Source organism: Protopterus annectens, chromosome 5.part1 (assembly GCF_019279795.1).
Source record: "Protopterus annectens isolate FY-2018-M chromosome 5.part1, PAN1.0, whole genome shotgun sequence".
Classification (NCBI taxonomy): Eukaryota; Metazoa; Chordata; order Ceratodontiformes; family Protopteridae; genus Protopterus; species Protopterus annectens.
The window spans coordinates 678,525,435-678,543,491 of record NC_056736.1 but is presented as its reverse complement, the minus strand read 5'-3'; the positions used below and the strand labels follow the sequence as shown (position 1 = coordinate 678,543,491).

Genomic DNA, 18,057 nt, shown 5'->3' with positions numbered 1-18,057 from the left:
CTGTCATTTCAGCACATTACAACATGGATCCTCCTTTATTCTCTCATCCCTTGCTAAAGCAGTACCTCAGAGGGGCTAAAAACATAAGACCACCCCGGAGAGCACCAACACCAACTTGGGACCTCAATTTCGTTTTGGAAAAACTGACCCTGCCACCTTTTGAGCCAGCCAATACAGCCGATCTAAAATTTATATCATGGAAAACAGCTCTGCTCCTGGCAGTAACTTCAGCACGAAGAGTCTCAGAGCTACAGGCATTAATGGCAGTGGAACCTTGTATAATTTTTCATCAGGACAGGGTTTTTTTAAGGACAAACCCAACCTTTATGCCAAAGGTGGTATCTAGTGTGGCTCTTAACCAAACCATCCATTTGCCAACTTTTTATCCAAACCCCCAGAATAAAGGGGAGAAACTTCTGCATTCTTTGGACATACACAGGCAGCTACGATTCTACTTGGACAAAACAAAAGCTTTCAGGAAAACTGAGCAGCTGTTTGTAGCATATGCTGCAGGATCACAGGGCAAGGCTGTCTCAAAGCAGACTATCTCCAAATGGATAGGACACTGTATTCATTACTGCTACACACAGCATGGAAAATCAGTCCCTAATAACATTAGGCCACATTCCACCAGGGCAATAGCCACTTCAACAGCCTTTCTCAGAGGAGTACCTGCCAAGGAAATTTTGGAGGCTGCAACTTGGAGTTCAGTGCACACCTTTACCAAGCATTACCACTTGCCTCTTTACTCTAAATTCAGAGCAGGATTTGCCACTGCAGTTCTGCAGGGCCTCATAGCCAATCCTAACTCTTTATAGACCAGCCACCCAACCTTAGCTTTGGGATTCTACCCAAGTGTAATGGCTGCAACTTGGAGTTCAGTGCACACCTTTACCAAGCATTACCACTTGCCTCTTTACTCTAAATCCAGAGCAGGATTTGCCACTGCAGTTCTGCAGGGCCTCATAGCCAATCCTAACTCTTTATAGACCAGCCACCCAACCTTAGCTTTGGGATTCTACCCAAGTGTAATGACTGCAGCAGTGTAACACGATGAACATAATACAGTTTTGTACCTACCATAAATGTAGATGTTCGAGTGTTCACACTGCTGCAGTCCAGGTTATCCTACCTCCATCCCCTCTGTCCTAGCTGGACTTTACCTATACCTTTCTATCCTATACAACCTTTGTGGTATATTTGCTTGTAACTGAAGGTATTGTTTTTATTTTATATATATATATTTTTTATTACCAATATGTATTGCCTACCTCCTTGGGGGCACCTGGCATCTGGGGCAAGAAAAACTGAAGAAAATGGCGTCGGATGCATCTTATATACCCCTGGCGCACTGACGTCAGGGAAGAAGTGACAGCAACCGACGCCGGACCAAGACTTTGGAACTCTGGCCGACTGCGGGACCGCCTGACGGCAGGATAACCCAAGTGTAATGACTGCAGCAGTGTAAACACTCGAACATCTACATTTATGGTAGGTACAAAACTGTATTTTTTCTCCCCTCTCCTGCATAGATAGCAGGTGCATACACAAATTAACACTTCCTTTCAGTGACTTTGGACCCAGTTAATTTAAACAGAATAAATGCATTTGTACGGTCATCTTTATCAGAAAGTACAGCCTGTATGAAAATGTACTCTTGTTCAAAGACTTTCCAGTTCTCCTCAATATTATTGTCAAACACAAGTGCACTGGGTTTTCGAAATCCATCTGCCATGCTCAAAAAGTATGCACAAACACACTGAAAATGTGGCCTACATATACGTATAAACTGTTCTGTGAGCTTGTGATAACATTCAAATGCACAATAAACTCACTGAAATACTGTACTTTGCGAAATATGCTCTCTAATGGCTGCATTTTGCGTAATAACTTTACTATAATACTGCACAAACATGAGAATACTTCATACACTTTTGATAACTCTGATATCTTTAATTAATACGAAAAGTACGTGCTTAGCTAAAATGCGGTCATTTCCTCTTATTGTATTCATATTATGCAATTCGGACTTTATTTCAAACATTTTCCGTAGTAATTCATATATTTTCATTTTTTGCAAATAAAAAAAAATAGTTTTAAGCAAGTTTTAATATATGAAATTCATTTGTGTCCTGTTTTGTGAATTATATGTGCAGTAAGGATGATTCACTCATTTATATTCTTCCTTTTCCAACCAGGTGTCCCTCTGACTTAAGTGGAAGAAACTGGAAATCTTTTTGGCAACAAATTGTTTTGGCCATTCTTCTTCTAACATCATGTCCCTTTAGACATCCCACATCTGACACCATGTTGCTTGTCCCTCTCTAACATAGATGACAAGCAGGCGGGGTATTTCATTTAGATGCTTTAATACATAGAAACACATCAGGATGGATAACAGCATCATAAAATATAAACAAACTGGTTAACAGACCAGACCTTACATACATGCTTACTTACATCTCAACAGCTAACTGCAAAATGGCAGTCAGACTGACACGTTCTCAGTATTTAAACATTTGTGCAAGACTTTGGATAGCTTCGTAAAGATACATGCACACATATTGATTTTCACTTACCATGGGAAAATTTATGATGATCTGAATGTTTGTGAATATAAACTTTTGTCATTTCCGTCTCGCCGTTTTGCAACTCGGTGTTATGGTAATTCGTTATTATGACATAGATCCGTGTTTTATACATATATATATATATATATATATATATATATATATATATATGTATATATATATATATATATATATATATATATATATATATATATATATATATATACACACACACACACAGAATATTTGTGTTTATAATAAATAATCAGTGAGCTTGATCAAAACACAAAACATTGAACACTGGAAGGACATGTGTATGGCTCCCGGTTATGCAACAAAGTCTAGAAGATTTGAGCTTTTTGTTTGGAAGTGTTTGCATAGGTATTCCTATACCCCAAGCAGACTGTGAATAATTTTTTCCTCAGATTGCAAATGTCGGAGATGTGATGGGGATGAAAGAGGTAATTGGGAGCATATGTTTTGGGAGTGTAATGAGTTGGCAGACTTCAAAAATTTTCTGTAGAGTACTCTGTCTGAAGTATCGGGTGATCAAATGGGTGCAACTAAGGAAATTATTTGTTGAGCTGGGATACAATATCTGAATTGCCTAGATGTAGGAAGGGCATCTGGTGTAAAACTTTTGCCAAATGACATATATAGACAACAATACAGATTTCCTTACTGGATCGTTCAAGGTTAACAATGACTGCCACCAGTACTGTTAGCCAACAGGGTGTTGGTGGTAATTGGCATACTGTTGGTCGAAGGAGAAGAGGGGGAAGATATGCCCAAAGGCAGGAAGAGAGAAGAAAAGTTAGTAGTGTGGTAGTGAGAGTAGGAACTTTGAATCTTGGCAGTATGACTCGTATAGGGAAGAGCTAGCTGATATGATGGAGAAAAGGAAAGTTGATTTATTGTGCATGCAAGAAACCAGATGGAAAGGGACTAAGGCCAGGTGTATCGGAGGTGGGTTCAAATTGTTCTATCATGGTGTGGATAGGAGGAGAAATGGGGTAGGGGTTATCTTGAAGGAACAGTATGCCAAGAGTGTTTTGGACGTGAAAAGAGTGTCAGAGTGATGTTTATGAAGTTGGAAATCGATGGTCTGGTGATGAATGTTGTTAGTGCATATGCTCCTCAAGTTAGGTGTGCAATGGATGAGAAAGAAATATTTTGGAGTGAGTTGGAAGAAGTGTTGGTGAGTGTACCCATGGGTGAGAGAGTGGTGATTGGAGCGGATTCCAGTGGACATGTTGGTGAAGGGAACAGAGGGGTTGAGGAAGTTGTGTGTAGATATGGTGTTAAGGAGAGGAATACAGAAGGTCAGATGGTAGTGGATTTTGCAAAAGGGATGGACATGGCTGTGGTGAAAATATATTTTAAGAAGAGGGAGGAGCAAAGAGTCACCTACAAGAGCGGAGGAAGATGCACACAGGTGGATTATATCTTATGTAGAAGGTCCAGTCTGAAGGAGATTGGAGACTGTATAGTGATGACAGGGGAAAGTGTAGTTAAGCAGCATAGAATGGTGGTCTGTAGGATGACATTGGTGATCAAGAGGAGGAAGAGTGTGAGGGCAGTGCCAAGGATCAAATGGAGAAAGTTGAAAAAGGGTGATTGTGAGGTGGAGTTCAGGGAAGATTTATGGCAGGGACTGGGTGGCAGTGAAGAGTTACCGAATAGCTGGGTAACTACAGCAGAGATGGTAAGGGAGACAGCTAGAAAGGTGCTTGGTATGACATCTGAACAGAGGAAGAAAGACAAGGAGACCTGGTGGTGGAACGAGGAAGTACAGGAGATTATACAGAGAAAGAGGTTGGCGAAGAAGTGGGATTGTCAGAGAGATGAAAGTAGACAGGCGTATAAGGAGATGAGGCATATGGTGAAGAGAGAGGTGGTGAAGGCTAAGGATAAGGCGTATGACAGGCTGTATGAAAGGTTGGACACTAAGGAGGGAGAAAAGGACCTGTACCAATTGGGCTAGACAGAGGGACTGAGCTAGGAAAGATGTGCGGCAGGTAAGGGTGATAAAGGATAATGAGGGAAACATACTCGCAAGCGAGGAGAGTGTGTTGAGCAGATGGAAAGAGTACTTTGAGGGGCTGATGAATGAAGAAAATGAGAGGGAGAGAAGGTTGGATGATGTGCGGATAGTGAATCTGGAAGTGCAACGGATTTGCTAGGAGGAAGTAAGGACAGCTATGAAGAGGATAAAGAATGGAAAGGCTGTTGGTCCAGATGACATACCTGTGGAAGCATGGAGGTGTTTGGGAGAGATAGCAGTGGAGTTTTTATCTAGATTAACGAAATCTTGGAAAGTGAGAGGATGCCTGAGGAGTGGAGAAGGAAGTGTTTTGGTACCGATTTTTAAGAATAAGGGTGATATGCAGAGCTGTAGTAACTACAGAGGGATAAAATTGATCAGTCACAGTATGAAGTTATGGGAAAGAGTACTGGAAGCTAGGTTAAGAAGGGTGATAGAGAAGTATAGAGAAGGTCAGAAGGAGTTGCATTGTGTCTTTGTGGACTTAGAGAAGGCATATGACAGGGTGCTTAGAGAGGATTTGTGTTATTGTGTAAGGAAGTCGGGAGCAGCAGAGAAGTATGTAAGAGTGGTACAGGATATGTACGAAGGTAGTGTGACAGTGGTAAAGTCTGCAGTGGGAGTGACAGATCCATTTAAGGTGGAGGTGGGATTACATCAAGGATCAGCTCTGAGCCCTTTCTTATTTGCACTGGTGATGGACAGGTTGACAGACAAGATAAAACAGGAGTCACTGTGGACTGTGATGTTTGCAGATAACATTATGATGTGTAGTGAGAGTAGGGAACATGTTGAGGAGACCCTGGAGAGATTGAGATCTGGTGTAGAGAGGAGAGGATTGAAGGTCAGCAGGACTAAGACAGAATATATGTGTGTGATGAGAGGGAGGATAGAGGAATCATGAGGATGCAGGGAGTAGATTTGGCGAATACTTTGGAGCAACAGTTCAGAGTAATTGTGAATGTGGAAGAGAGTTGAAGAAGAGAGTACAAGCAGGGTGGAGTGGGTGGAGAAGAGTGTCAGGAATGATTTGTGACAGACAAGTACCAGTAAGAGTGAAAGGGTAGGTGTACCAGAGGGTAGTGAAACCAGCTATGTTATATGATTTGGAGATGCTGGCAGTGACAAAAAGGCAGGAGTCAGAGCTAGAGGTGGCAGAGTTAAAGATGATAAGATTTGCATTGGGTGTGATGAGGATGGACAGGATTAGGAATCAGTATATTAGAGGGTCATCTCAGGTTGGACGGCTTGGAGACAAAGCCGGGGAGGAGAGATTGCATTGGTTTGGACATGTGCTGAAGACGGATGCTGGGTATATTGGGAAAAGGATGCTAAGGATGGAGCTACCAGGTAAGGGGAAAATAAGAAGGCGTAAGTTAAGGTTTATGGATGTGGTGAGAGAGGACATGCAGGTGGTTGGTGTGACAGAGCAAGATTTAGAGGACAGGAAGAAATAGAAACAGATGATCCACTATGGGGACCCCTAACGGGAACAACCAAAAGAAGGACGTAAGGCCTTGCTAAGTTTAAATCTGCTGGCTGCCAAATAAGAAATTACTGGAAAATGGAAGTCAAAGTCTAAACCAACTGTATTTGAAGTATTGAATATTGTAACAGAGATAAAAGAACTGAAAAGTTAGGAAAGGGTAGGAGCAAATTGCATAGGAAAAAAATAGAAATTGTGGGAACAATGCATGCAGAATAATGTTTCTGAGAAGGAGTGAAATTTAAAGGAAGGCAGGAAATAGAAATTGTGGAGACAGTCCATGCAGAATAATGTTTTTTGGGAAGGAGTGGGATTTAATGGAAGGCAAGAAATGGGCATTTTATGTAATGTTGGATTGATGGTAGCTATATGTGATGGTTAAAGTTTGCAACTAAGAAAATCTTAATGTGGTTTGTTTTCTTATATATAGATGTACATTTGTCTATGTCTTGTGATAATTCAATCAAGGTGTTAAAATATATTCGTCTTGGCTTCTGTTTGGTTCCCTAGCTGGAAACAAAAACCTGATGAGCCATTTCAGTGAGTAAATCTTGAGTCAGGAGCCCTATCCAAGCACTTAACCTGTTGCTTCATGAATGCCAGGTAGTTCAGGCCCTCTGACTTCTTTGATATATCTGAAAATTGTAGATTTTCTCACTTTGAGTGATGCTCTAACTTTATCAATCTCATCTCCTCCAGCAAGACTTCTTATTAAACTCTTTTTCCTTCAGTTCTGCCCATTTTTTATGGACTCCATCAGAATCATTTGCATGTTTATTCAGGGTTTCCTTGATTTCCCTCACTCTCCTGTTGTTTGACAATGTACTCATCCAAATTTCCACTAATCCTGAAACTCTGAGCACATCTTGTCTCTTTTATGCTCTAGCAAGTTATTCGTTTTTTGAATAATGCCTTCTGGCAACACATTACTGAATGTTCCTACCATGAGAGCTTTTACTGGGTTCACCTGTGTGATAAGTTTTTATTAATAACTGTATATGATGAAGCTGTATGTGATTATTGTTATTCTGTATATTATTACCATCATATGTAATGTGGTTCTGATATTTTTAGGAGCTTTTCTCCTCGGGTTTCCATTGAAAAGGGCATCTGCCCAGGTGGACTAACTTGGTCAACAAATGTCAAATCAATAAATAAATAATGAATTGCCAGTTTTTTCATACTTTCCATTTTGCTAGCATCCAGGCTATCAGGGCTTAACTGCAGTTTTGAATTTCTCTGTTTCCAATAAGAAAATCACTGTTTAATTAAATAATCCCCGATTGCCATGCGGAAGAGCTGAGCAAGAACATCTCATCAGCTAAGTATCATACCAGATGGGAAAGCCTTATTTGGGGTATTTGATGCAACTTAATATGGTAGCATCTCACATGTGTGCCTGACAGCTTTACAAGGCAACAGACAAGATGCATATTTGCTGGTCTTTGTGGCCAGTTAATTAAGGGAGACAAGAAATTAGCAAAAAGGATTAGTATGATTGGAGAGAGATGATCTTGCATTCCCTGAAAACTTCTTCATTGTTTTTGTTCTATGGATTCATGGGTAGTGCCTAAGCATGCCATCCAGGAGACCATTAAGGAGCCTAGCCCAAATTCCCAATTATCCCAAAACACTTATAAAACTACAGTACACTAGTTTTTATCCCAAAACACTGCCTGGTTAAGTGACATGATCAAGGTCATATAGTAGGGTAAATAAAGATGAAAAAGATTCAAACTCTTTGACTTGGCCCAGGAAACAGCTCATTAATAAGTCAGAAATTTTGTTGTCTGCATTAACTGCCAGACACATTTTAAACTTGCAATAAATATATAATTTCAGTTACTTAGTGTATTTTTTACTTTTTTCTCTTTTACAGAGGACTGTTACCACCCAAAATTGTTGTAGAGGACTATGGTATAGAGAGACGAGATGTTGGAAATCTGGGCAGTGGTATCTACTTCAGTAATTCAACCAGGTAAATTTTTTTCCAGAGTGCATCTTAATGCAGAAAGAAGTCTGTAACAATGTTTTATTGGTTTTATTGTAGATAAGCTGTTGTGCTTTTGTCAAATTGTGGTTTTGGTTTCTTAACTTCTTTCTCCTGTTTGTGCCCTACTATTGAAAGTTAATTTTATTCCCCCAAGTTAATACAGTTACAGCTTCCTTTTTACTTTGTTCCATCCCTCAGGCTTCCTTCATTGGTTGTATGGCTACTATAGGGATAGTTAAGGTAAAAAACTGATGAAAAAAGTACTATTGTCTTTAGATTTTTAATGTCTTCCCTTGTTTTTGTTAGCTGTAAAACTGATATATGTGTTTTGGTCATTTTTTGTTGCAGCCAGATGGAGAGTTGTTTTAAAGTTTCTAACTTTCTTAATTTCAAGCAACCCTAATTCACTCATTAACTCACTCTAGGCAAACTTTTCTGTCATTTGTTCCAGTAATAATTACTCACTTATTCATGAATATTGGAACCTAATGACAGTGTGTTACCATTGGCCATGTAATGTAATAGATGCTGTGACTAATTCTGATAGGATGTAACACAATATAGGTTCATAGCCTCATAGGTATGTACTAGGCTGATTGCCCTGGGGTCTTTACAAGCCTATCCATAGGATTACCATGGCATCATGCCACCCGACCTTAGTTCCTAGTGCCTCTGTCGAGTAGAGCCACTGGAGTTATCCCTTGGGTGAATTTTCTATTTCCCATCCACTCATCACGATTTCTTTTGAAGAGGGTCAGTGAGATGCTCTGCTTGACATGTATGGGAAGTCTATTCCATAGCATGGACAGACTCTGGGTTATGAATCTGTTGATCCAGTACATTCTGCTGATTTTCGTAATGAGGTTGAGGTTTCTGGAACGTGTGGTGCAGAGGGACTGGGATTTCTTTAGATGTAGCATTTCTTACAGAGCTGGGTCAGACATGGCTTTGTAGGTCAAGGAGAGTCCGCCTCTAAGTAGGTGATATGAGACGAACAGTTGGAGTTTTTTGAGTCTGTCCATGTAGAACAAGTGTTTAAGCCCTAGGATCCTCTTTGTGAGGTACTTTAGTGGCCTATCCAGTTGTTGCAAGTGTCTAGTGAGGTACATGCCAAATGGTGTATTGTACTCGACGATTGGCCTAATGAGGGAAGAGTAGAGGGAGACAATGACCCCTCTCTCTTCCTAGATGCAAAACCCTTAGGAATGAGATGGGTCACATGGAAGGACTTTCTGATCACAGTGCCAATGTGGTGATCAAAAGAGAGGTTGCTGTCAACCTGTGTTCCCAGATCTCTTATAACGGATTCTGTGTTCAGTACACTATTATCAATGTGGTAATTCATGGGAGCCGGGTTTTTCCCAAAGGGGATGACACATTTTTGGCATTGATGTTAAGGTCATGGTTCTGACACCAGTCGGGTCTCAGTGAGGCCATTCTGTAGGATGGCAACATCACTTGGGGAGTTAATAATAGCTCCCAACTTGCAATCGTCTGGGAACTTTGTCAGCCAGAGTCCCTTCTTGTTGGCCTGGACTTCAGAGAAATAGATACCAAACAGGAGAGGACCCAGAACCGAACCCTGTGCGACTCCACTCATGACTAGTTGGCAGTCTGACTCAGAGTCAGCTACTTTCACACTGCGGGTTCTATCTGTGAGCCAGTTTGCACCCCACCTAGTGATATAGGGGTTGATGCCTAGCTTAATGAGTTTTTCTATGATTCTTGAGTGGGGAATGGTATCAAAGGCCTTGGCCAGATTGTGGTATGCTGTATGAACCACCTTGCCTTCATCCACCGCTCTGGTGACTGACTCATAGAAGTTGACCAAGTTGAGCAGGCATGATCTACCCTTCACAAAGAAAGACGGATTGGTGTGATAGGAGACTGCATTATCAGGTACAGATGAGAAATGGAGGAAAAACTTATGAAGTTCTGCAATCTGAGAGCTTGACTGTATAGCTGAACTAGTTTGACAGGATCAGAGAATTGTTATTTTCGAGACCATCATTTTTTAAGTAATTAAGGTAAAAAGAAAATAGATAAAGGTTGTTATATAATAATGATAATTAATGTAAACCAATTCTGTGTTGTTGTTGTCTTTCGGCTTTTCCTGGTTAGGGGGTTGCCACAGTAGAACTCCGGTCCGCTAATGATTGGCAGTAGATTTTGACGAACTCCGAGGTGCCAGCTCGACGTTCAACCTTCAACGAAGGCACGCCCATTCATGCATGTCTTTCGAACGCCCACCCAACCGTGGGGAGGACATGCAGACTCCACACAGAAGGCACTCCCTGCACTCCAACCGAGAATCGAATGGGAGAACCTCTTGCTGTGAGGCAACAACGCTACCGCTGCCCAACTGTGGATGTAAAATATCAACAGCAATGTCAAAGTAGTTGCTGTATTTCTTTATTTCATTTTATTTATTTTTTTTACCTAGAAGGTGAGAGGGAAGGGTTTGGGGTATAATTTATTACTTTTTTCACATATCATTTCAGATCCATCTGTTATTGATAAATGAACGAACAATGAAAATTAGAAAAAGAAATGGAAGAGAAACCTAAGTTATGTTTTCTTTTTATCTGCACATTACAGATCAGATTGCTGTTTGATGAGAAAAAATGTAAAATATTCATATAGCTGTACTTTGACAAGCAGAATTGACCATGTCTTGCATTTAATTTTTGACCAGTGCTAAAGATTGGGTGTTTTGTCACTCCTCGATAGCTCACATCCTTTACACTTTTACTGTTTCTTTCCAATCTGGTTCTTAATAGGTTTTCTTGTCCTTCTGCTTACTTTACTGGTCTGATTAGATAGATTGATAGATAGACATATAGACAAGCAGGCAGATAGGTAAAAGGAAGAAAGAGACAAGACAGATAGACAGGAGTAGGTTAACCCTACTGGGCAAGGCTTATTTTTCAGAGGGAACCCAGAAAAGAAGTGAGACGGTACTTTAAAGCTACACAGATAATGCACCTAAAAACATGCTGGCTATGCCCTTGCAACTCCCACTCTAATATCATCCAGCCCATCCAACTACTACCTTTCTTTCCACTCCACTAACTACCTTGATTATAGCAAGCTCAGATGCTCGTAAGCCTAGTACTTATTATACAGCAGGAACTTCTCATTGTTACATTTGTTAATGCCTGTTCTGTACTTCACAGATAAAGATTCTAGTTATCTACTGATGTACTATGTTCTTCATCTGTAAATATGTTGTAAGTAATTTCTATGTTAAATTGTTAATCGCTATGTAATCCAATGTAACTACTGTCTGTTTATTTTACTGTGGAGCTTTTCTCCCCGGGCCTCCGCTGAAAATGGACCCACATCCAGTCAGACACTCCCGGTCAACAAATTTAAATAAATAAATAAATAAATTATGTACATAGTAGATGATGATGAAATAGGGTTGGGGAAGAATCTGAGCAAATAAGAGGGACTACGATTTTTGATGCATTCCTTAAGGGGAATAACTACAGTCAAATAGACTATTATATTCTTAAAGTAGCAAAGGTATTCCAAGAATTAAGCCAGCATGAGAATAGAGAAAGATTTTACCAACAGGGACGCCAGCAAGTAGAGGTATAGAAGGTAGGCGTGGTGGCTGGAATTTGATAGAGGAAATTAACAAAGGAACCAAGGCAATGGGAAATAACTTGGGAAGGAAAGGTTATAGAGTGGCTTTGTGGCTAAGCAGAAGTTTTTTTACTCCAGGTAAGAGACTGCCTTCCCTAATGGGGAATAATGAAAGAGTACAGGCAAAAAGAAAGGGGATAGGAAGTGCTAGAAAAACACTGACTTTTGTTAAGAGTTTTAGTTTAATTTAGAAGTGAAGCTGCTGTTAAAAATGGATACGTAGTATGGCATATAAAATTGCATGATAACTTTAAGAATCAATTAGATGAAGTTAGAAAAGATTGATAGAAGAGAATGGAAAGGCAATTTACAAAGGAACAATGTGAAGAAATCTTTAGAGCTCCCAAATATACAGCAAAGAAGAAACAAAAATTGCAAGTAGAGGCACTAAAGGTCCATGTAAGCAAAACCTTACAAAAAAACAGCGAAAAAGACTTCACGGACCACCAGGCTATAGTAAAAACATAGCACTTTTTTAATACAAAATGTAAGCACTTTCAGGATACACCCTTTGTCAGACATATACAAGAAAACAAACAGTATAAAAGTATTTAAAAATCAATAAGCCAATGAGCATCAAGATCTAATCATCTAAGTCACAGGTCTACAACTCCTAAGAATAGGTTTTAAAGCTACCACTCCATTGAGTCCTGGACATCTGTCAGCATCTGATGATTTGTTTTCTTCTATATGTCTGACGAAGGGTGTATTCTGAAAGCGCTGTGTTTTTTGCTGTTCTTTTGTAAAATATACAGTAAAGTCTAGAAAGTTTTGGATTTTTGCATGGAAGTGTTTCAGTATTTGTGTACCCCAAGTAGACCAGAGGAGTTTTCCTAAAGTTGGTAGAGAATATTGGAAGTTCATGTACTTGCTTCCACTGGAGGGCTTTGCGGTAAAGTCTAAGGACTGATTGGGGTCAGGGTTCAGGTCAAGTTGGCTTTGAACTTTAATGATGTACAATGTACATCTTCACTGGTGGCTTTACTCACCTAGTCTGACTCTGGGCAGTCACTTTCACCTTTGCATTCTCATGGCACTGGTCACCATAGGTGCATTTTCCTTGAAGAGAGGTGGGGACATTGTCAAGGAAGAACTGTTCAGGGTGTATGGTAATCCATAGAAGCCAGTCTTCACATAAACGTGCTGGAGATGAATTGTCCTTTGGAATTTACAAGTCCTTTGGGACATTATCCCGTGAAGTGCTATTGTCTTACTCAGACAGTATGGGGGGTATATCATGCATAAACACAGTGTGTAAATTAATCTTATTCCTTATGACAGTACTCCGTGACTATATTATCCAAGCACTTTCTTACAAACACCACATTCCTTAAAAAAAAAAAAAAAAGAAAACCACATTCTTTAAAAAAGACCACATTCCTTAAAAAAAAAAAAGGCCCCATTCCTAGTGAGGCCAGATCATTAGCATACAGGCTGTGATCTTTTTTGCTGTTGCCTCACTCATGATCTCTAAACCTGCGTGAGCATTTTCTGTCACTGCTGAAAGCTTTGCTGTGATCTGCTTGCATTGCTAACTAACCTCAAGTTCAACAGCTTCTTTTCCTGATAACCTCATCAGGGCGGTTCCTTGTCCTCCTGTATTTCTTTGCTCCCTTTCTTGTAATACCAAAATGCATTCAGAAAGCAACTCTGTACAAGGCCAAAATCATTCTCACAGCAAAAATTTTGGCCCTGATGAAGTTGGTACCCCCTGTTGTGGCCTCATCTTTTGGAGAAGTCTCTACACTTAATGACTTCTAGACCCCTTTTGTCTCCCTGATCTGGCAAGACTCATTTGGACACCCAATCCCTGAACTCAACTGCATGGTTTCTCCAGTTCCTTCGATTGCCAGGAATGCTTCATACCCACCATTAGTGGTCCGGATCTTTGCTTCCAGAGGCAGACTTCGACAATAACTTATACAGGTAAGGTGGTTTACAGTTTGGGCTTTTAAGAGTCTAGAACCTTTCTCTGTTTCTGTTTCAGCGGTGTTAGATTACTTGGCATATAATTTTGATTTAGGACCCAGCATTATCATTTATCAGCCACATCTGTCACCAGTGGATATGGGGCAGTTTGCTGGCTTCACCTAAAGTATGCAGGCTAATCCTTCCTAAAAAGATCCTGCTCCTCCTATGAATCTGAATTTTGTTCTGAAAAAATTAAGTTGTGCCCTATTTGAGCAAGCTGGTAAATTTGATATAAAATTAAATCTTGTACAATTGTCTTTCTGTTAGCAATAACTTCAGTAATAAGGATATCTGAAATCTAAGCCTTATGTAAAGAGCCTCCTTGTATGTTTTTTGGTGCCTGTGTGAATTACTCCTATGTTTATGTCAGACGTTCCAAACAAAAGCAGTGTAAATCAGAGTATTAACCTAACCCGCGTTCTTCTCAGAGTACTCAACCAAAGGCTAATATGTTTTACATGTTATGGATGTTCCAAGGGTAGTTGCATTTTTATTTGGACAAAACAAAATCAACATGAAAGACTACTTTGTTGTTTGCTTTGTTGTTATTCTTGTAAACTGAGCTCTAAAGTAATTAAAGCAACCTTGTCTCATTGGGTTTTGGAATGCATAAAGATCTGTTACAAACATGTAAGATGGTATCAGTAAAAACCTGATGTTAATTCTAATGAGAAGTTGGCTTCTGCTCAAGCCTTCTTTAAATGCGTGTTTGTATATAGCTGTGACATAGGCTTCTCCACATACTTTTCCAGAAACCTTCAAGGTGCACCATCATCTAGGAATTCTTTCCTGAGTATATGCTAATTATACCTGATTATTGCACACACAATGTATAAGTGTGTGTGTGTGTGTGTGTGTGTGTGTGTGTGTGTGTGTGTGTGTGTGTGTAAAATACTTAACAAAATTTTTATTTTCCATCTTTGTCTTGTACTGTGCTTGCTGTCTAACAGGAAATGTATAGGCCTTGCGTGCGAAACTCCCAGCAATAGCTAAAGTTGACACTATGTGTAAACTACCACAGCATTTCTCCTAGCCCATAGAATTTGAAGTCTCCACTCCCAGATTCCCACTTTCCTTGCAACAGAACTAGTCTAGGAGACGAGCCAGAATTCTGGGTCAAAGGGAGAGAAAGGTCACATGGGGCATAACTATCAGTCTGAACATTGCTGGACCCCCCCCCCAAAAAAAAAATAAACAAGGTAAACAAGATTAAAAAAATATAATTGCTTTTGCACCTTCACACTTAAGTTTTGGTGCTTAAGTCGCTGCCCTGCATGGAAAAGGCTCTCTTTGGGAGAGATTCTTTGGTAAACTAGAAGCCAGAGTTTGTGAAATGAAGTGTCACATTATCTTCCCCATGTATTTGGCTATATGTGGCATTCCCTAAGCTCAGGCCGTAATCACAGAACTGGATAGCATTCCCCGTGGGTTTGTTCCTCTAACTTTCTGAATGTTTAACAACTTGCACACTGTACTTGTAATTAACTGATAATGTTTTGTAGATTGCATTTTGCAGTATATGTTGCCTTTTAATGCAAGTCTTTTTTCTTTGTGCAGTACAAGCATCAAATATACACAGCCGAGTAATACTGATGGCACTCGTCTTATGCTGGTTTGTGATGTTGCACTTGGTTTGACAAAAGACTACTATCGAAGAGATTTCACATTGAAAGCTCCCCCAGATGGATTCCAGAGTGTTTGCGGAGTCCGCGGAACAGCAGGAATAATCAGCGACTTTGAGGTACTGAATTTGTTATTTTGTTTAACAATAGTCAAGCATCCAACTGAATATTTGTGTCACATTTTTTATGTTTATCATTAATCAAACAGAATCTGTGGCTTATCAAATTCCTTCTAGAAATGAAGCAAGATTTAACTTACATTGAAGTATAGTTTCATAAATAACCTTGTGGAAAATAAACTTCTTTTTGAAGGAAGAGAGTCACTCTAAAAAGTAAGAGTGCTGTCTGACTGGTTATAGCACAGTTTGAAAATAGGAAAATGGAAGAGCTTTCATGTCCCAGCAGATACGGATTTCACTTATCTACTGAATAGGATTGTTACTGTGATTTCTTTTTTTTCATTGTCTCCTGTCAGGTGGCTTGTAAAGGAACTATGCAACTGAGGGGTTAATCAGTAGTTAGTAAATTAGGTGTCATATTTTATAAAGGATGAGGGGCTGAGGAGGTAAGTAGTTGTGAAGACAAGCAGGGATCATTATGGTACTGATTCCAAATATCTGTATTTGGTGCAACTTCCAAACATGTTTGTCTGTGGTTAAGAACTGGAGGGGGAATGGTTTGTATGTCTGCAGATGGAGCAGTGATATGAAAACCAGGGTGCAGTGCAGTGAATACATAATTATTTGGAGGACCTAAAACAAGTTATTTTATTTCCGTCTTTTACTGCCAGCTTTAAGTACTGACACAGTTGAATCTCCTCAGCAGCCTGCATTAGTGGATTACAGCTTCCAGACACAGTAAGATCCCTTGGAGAACTTCCTTTCCACTTTATTCTCTCAGTTTATATCTGTATCTATCTGTATATATATATTTACGGGTCCACTGAATTATTTTGACACAGCACAATGGCGACAGCCATTTGATCAACCACAAAAGGTCGACCTATGCAAATGGTCGACAGGTGTGCTAGATTGACAGTCCCCAGGTGGAGAAATATGGGGAATATTCCCTTTTCATGGGGCTCGTGTGATCCCAGAGTTACTATTTGTATGTAGCAGAGGGTATGGGGGATGCACGTGGTGGGGGGGGGGGTTGGGGTCTTGCCCCTGCAAAAAATTAAGGTTTATTTATTTATTTGTGTGTGCAGAGAGGATTTTACTTGGGTGTGGCGATGCAATCCTATATATATATATATATATATATATATATATATATATATATATATATATATGTATATATATGTGTGTGTGTGTGTGTGTGTGTGTCTGTCTGATTTATGTAAATATGTTAACTTTTTTATTTTAAGGTTGTTGCTATTTACTACTGCTGTTAATTCCTCTGGGAATTCTAACTTACTATCGTGCTGTTGTTGTACTTAAAACTACTTTTAAACACTTTTGGAGCATTTGAAGTGTTCTGTGACTTGTACTGGGAAACTAAAGTTCTGCATTGTCAGTTGAACACTAGGCCTCTTGTTTCTGTTTATCTGCCTCGTGCAGAAGTTCTGACAGGATAATGTTGCATTTTTGTACTTGCTTCTTTATATGTTACTTGCTTATGATTTTATTCTGCAATACATGTTTTTATCATTGAGTAGCAATTTTACAGCAAATTCATTTATTTTCATTTTCTGTGGAGATTTTTTTCATTTCTAACGAGAATCTGTAAGTAGTGCATACTATAGACCCCAGGCTGAACTAGTCCCTCTCACCTTCCATCACCATCATACTTTGACTATGTTCAGAGAGAAGGAATAAGTAAAATATGTTTCTTATATAAAGATTGAGTATATTTTTGCTTAGGCTATAGTATCTAGTCCTTTCTGTTCCAAAGAGTGTATACTTCATTTAAGAGTAACCATGTTATGTCAGTGTGGAGCATCTCCCTGGGCCTTCTCTAAAAATGGGATATTATCCCAGTCAGACTTTCCTGGTAAACAGATGTCAAATACGTGCTTTTTTCAGCTATTTTAAAAGGTTTCTGTTTGATTTAAGGGCATATATTTGATTTTTGTCATTCTTTGGACAAGTGAATTTTACTTGATGCTGTGACTATTTGTTGTGTCATATACTACACTGTGCAGATTGTAGAACAAGGCTTAGAACAATTTAAACAGTTTCTGCTGAATTTTATGCAGTCTAGACCCTATTTGCTGGTGGGACATAGTTTGTATTTTTTATTATTGCTGCTATTAGTCATCCCTTAATAGTGTCAGTGTATATTCTGGCTGGTGTTTTTTACCCCCGACTTGATGGATTTTCATAGGGTATTCATAGGTTAGTACTAAGCTAACTGCCCTTGTGAGCCATTTTAAGCCAAGCCAATTATCCCTTGTGAGACTCAAACCATGCACCTTGTGTTTGTAAGGTAAACACCTTAACCATTAGGCCACCCTCCCGATATGGCTGCCCCCCCCCAATCAAATCCAGTTACACCTATAAAGAAAGTCAATATAAACATGGCTCAGTCTGCAGTTTGTGAATCTGTTGTTGCTTTAAGCTGGCCTAAAGGCTACTTACCTTTTCCCCATCACCCTCGGATGTGAACCCACATCCCTGTATGGTACGGGGGTCAGAGTGATCCTCTAGAGGTGTTTCAGTACCTGGTTCAGGTATGGGAGAATTAAACCATTTAAGTGAAGGTCCAGGGTAAGAATCCCC

The 18,057-nt window shown here is 39.7% G+C and overlaps 1 protein-coding gene across 7 annotated transcripts in view; it reads left to right on the top strand.

Annotated features, from left to right (window-relative positions):
* PARP4 (poly(ADP-ribose) polymerase family member 4) overlaps positions 1 to 18,057 on the top strand; it is a 2,883,551-nt gene that overhangs the window by 791,743 nt on the left and 2,073,751 nt on the right. For all 7 annotated transcript variants that reach the window (XM_044073295.1, XM_044073293.1, XM_044073297.1 and 4 more), the window contains 2 exons: positions 7,980 to 8,078; positions 15,273 to 15,456. In XM_044073295.1, coding sequence (XP_043929230.1) covers positions 7,980 to 8,078; positions 15,273 to 15,456 — 283 coding nt within the window. The remainder of the gene's footprint in view (positions 1 to 7,979; positions 8,079 to 15,272; positions 15,457 to 18,057) is intronic.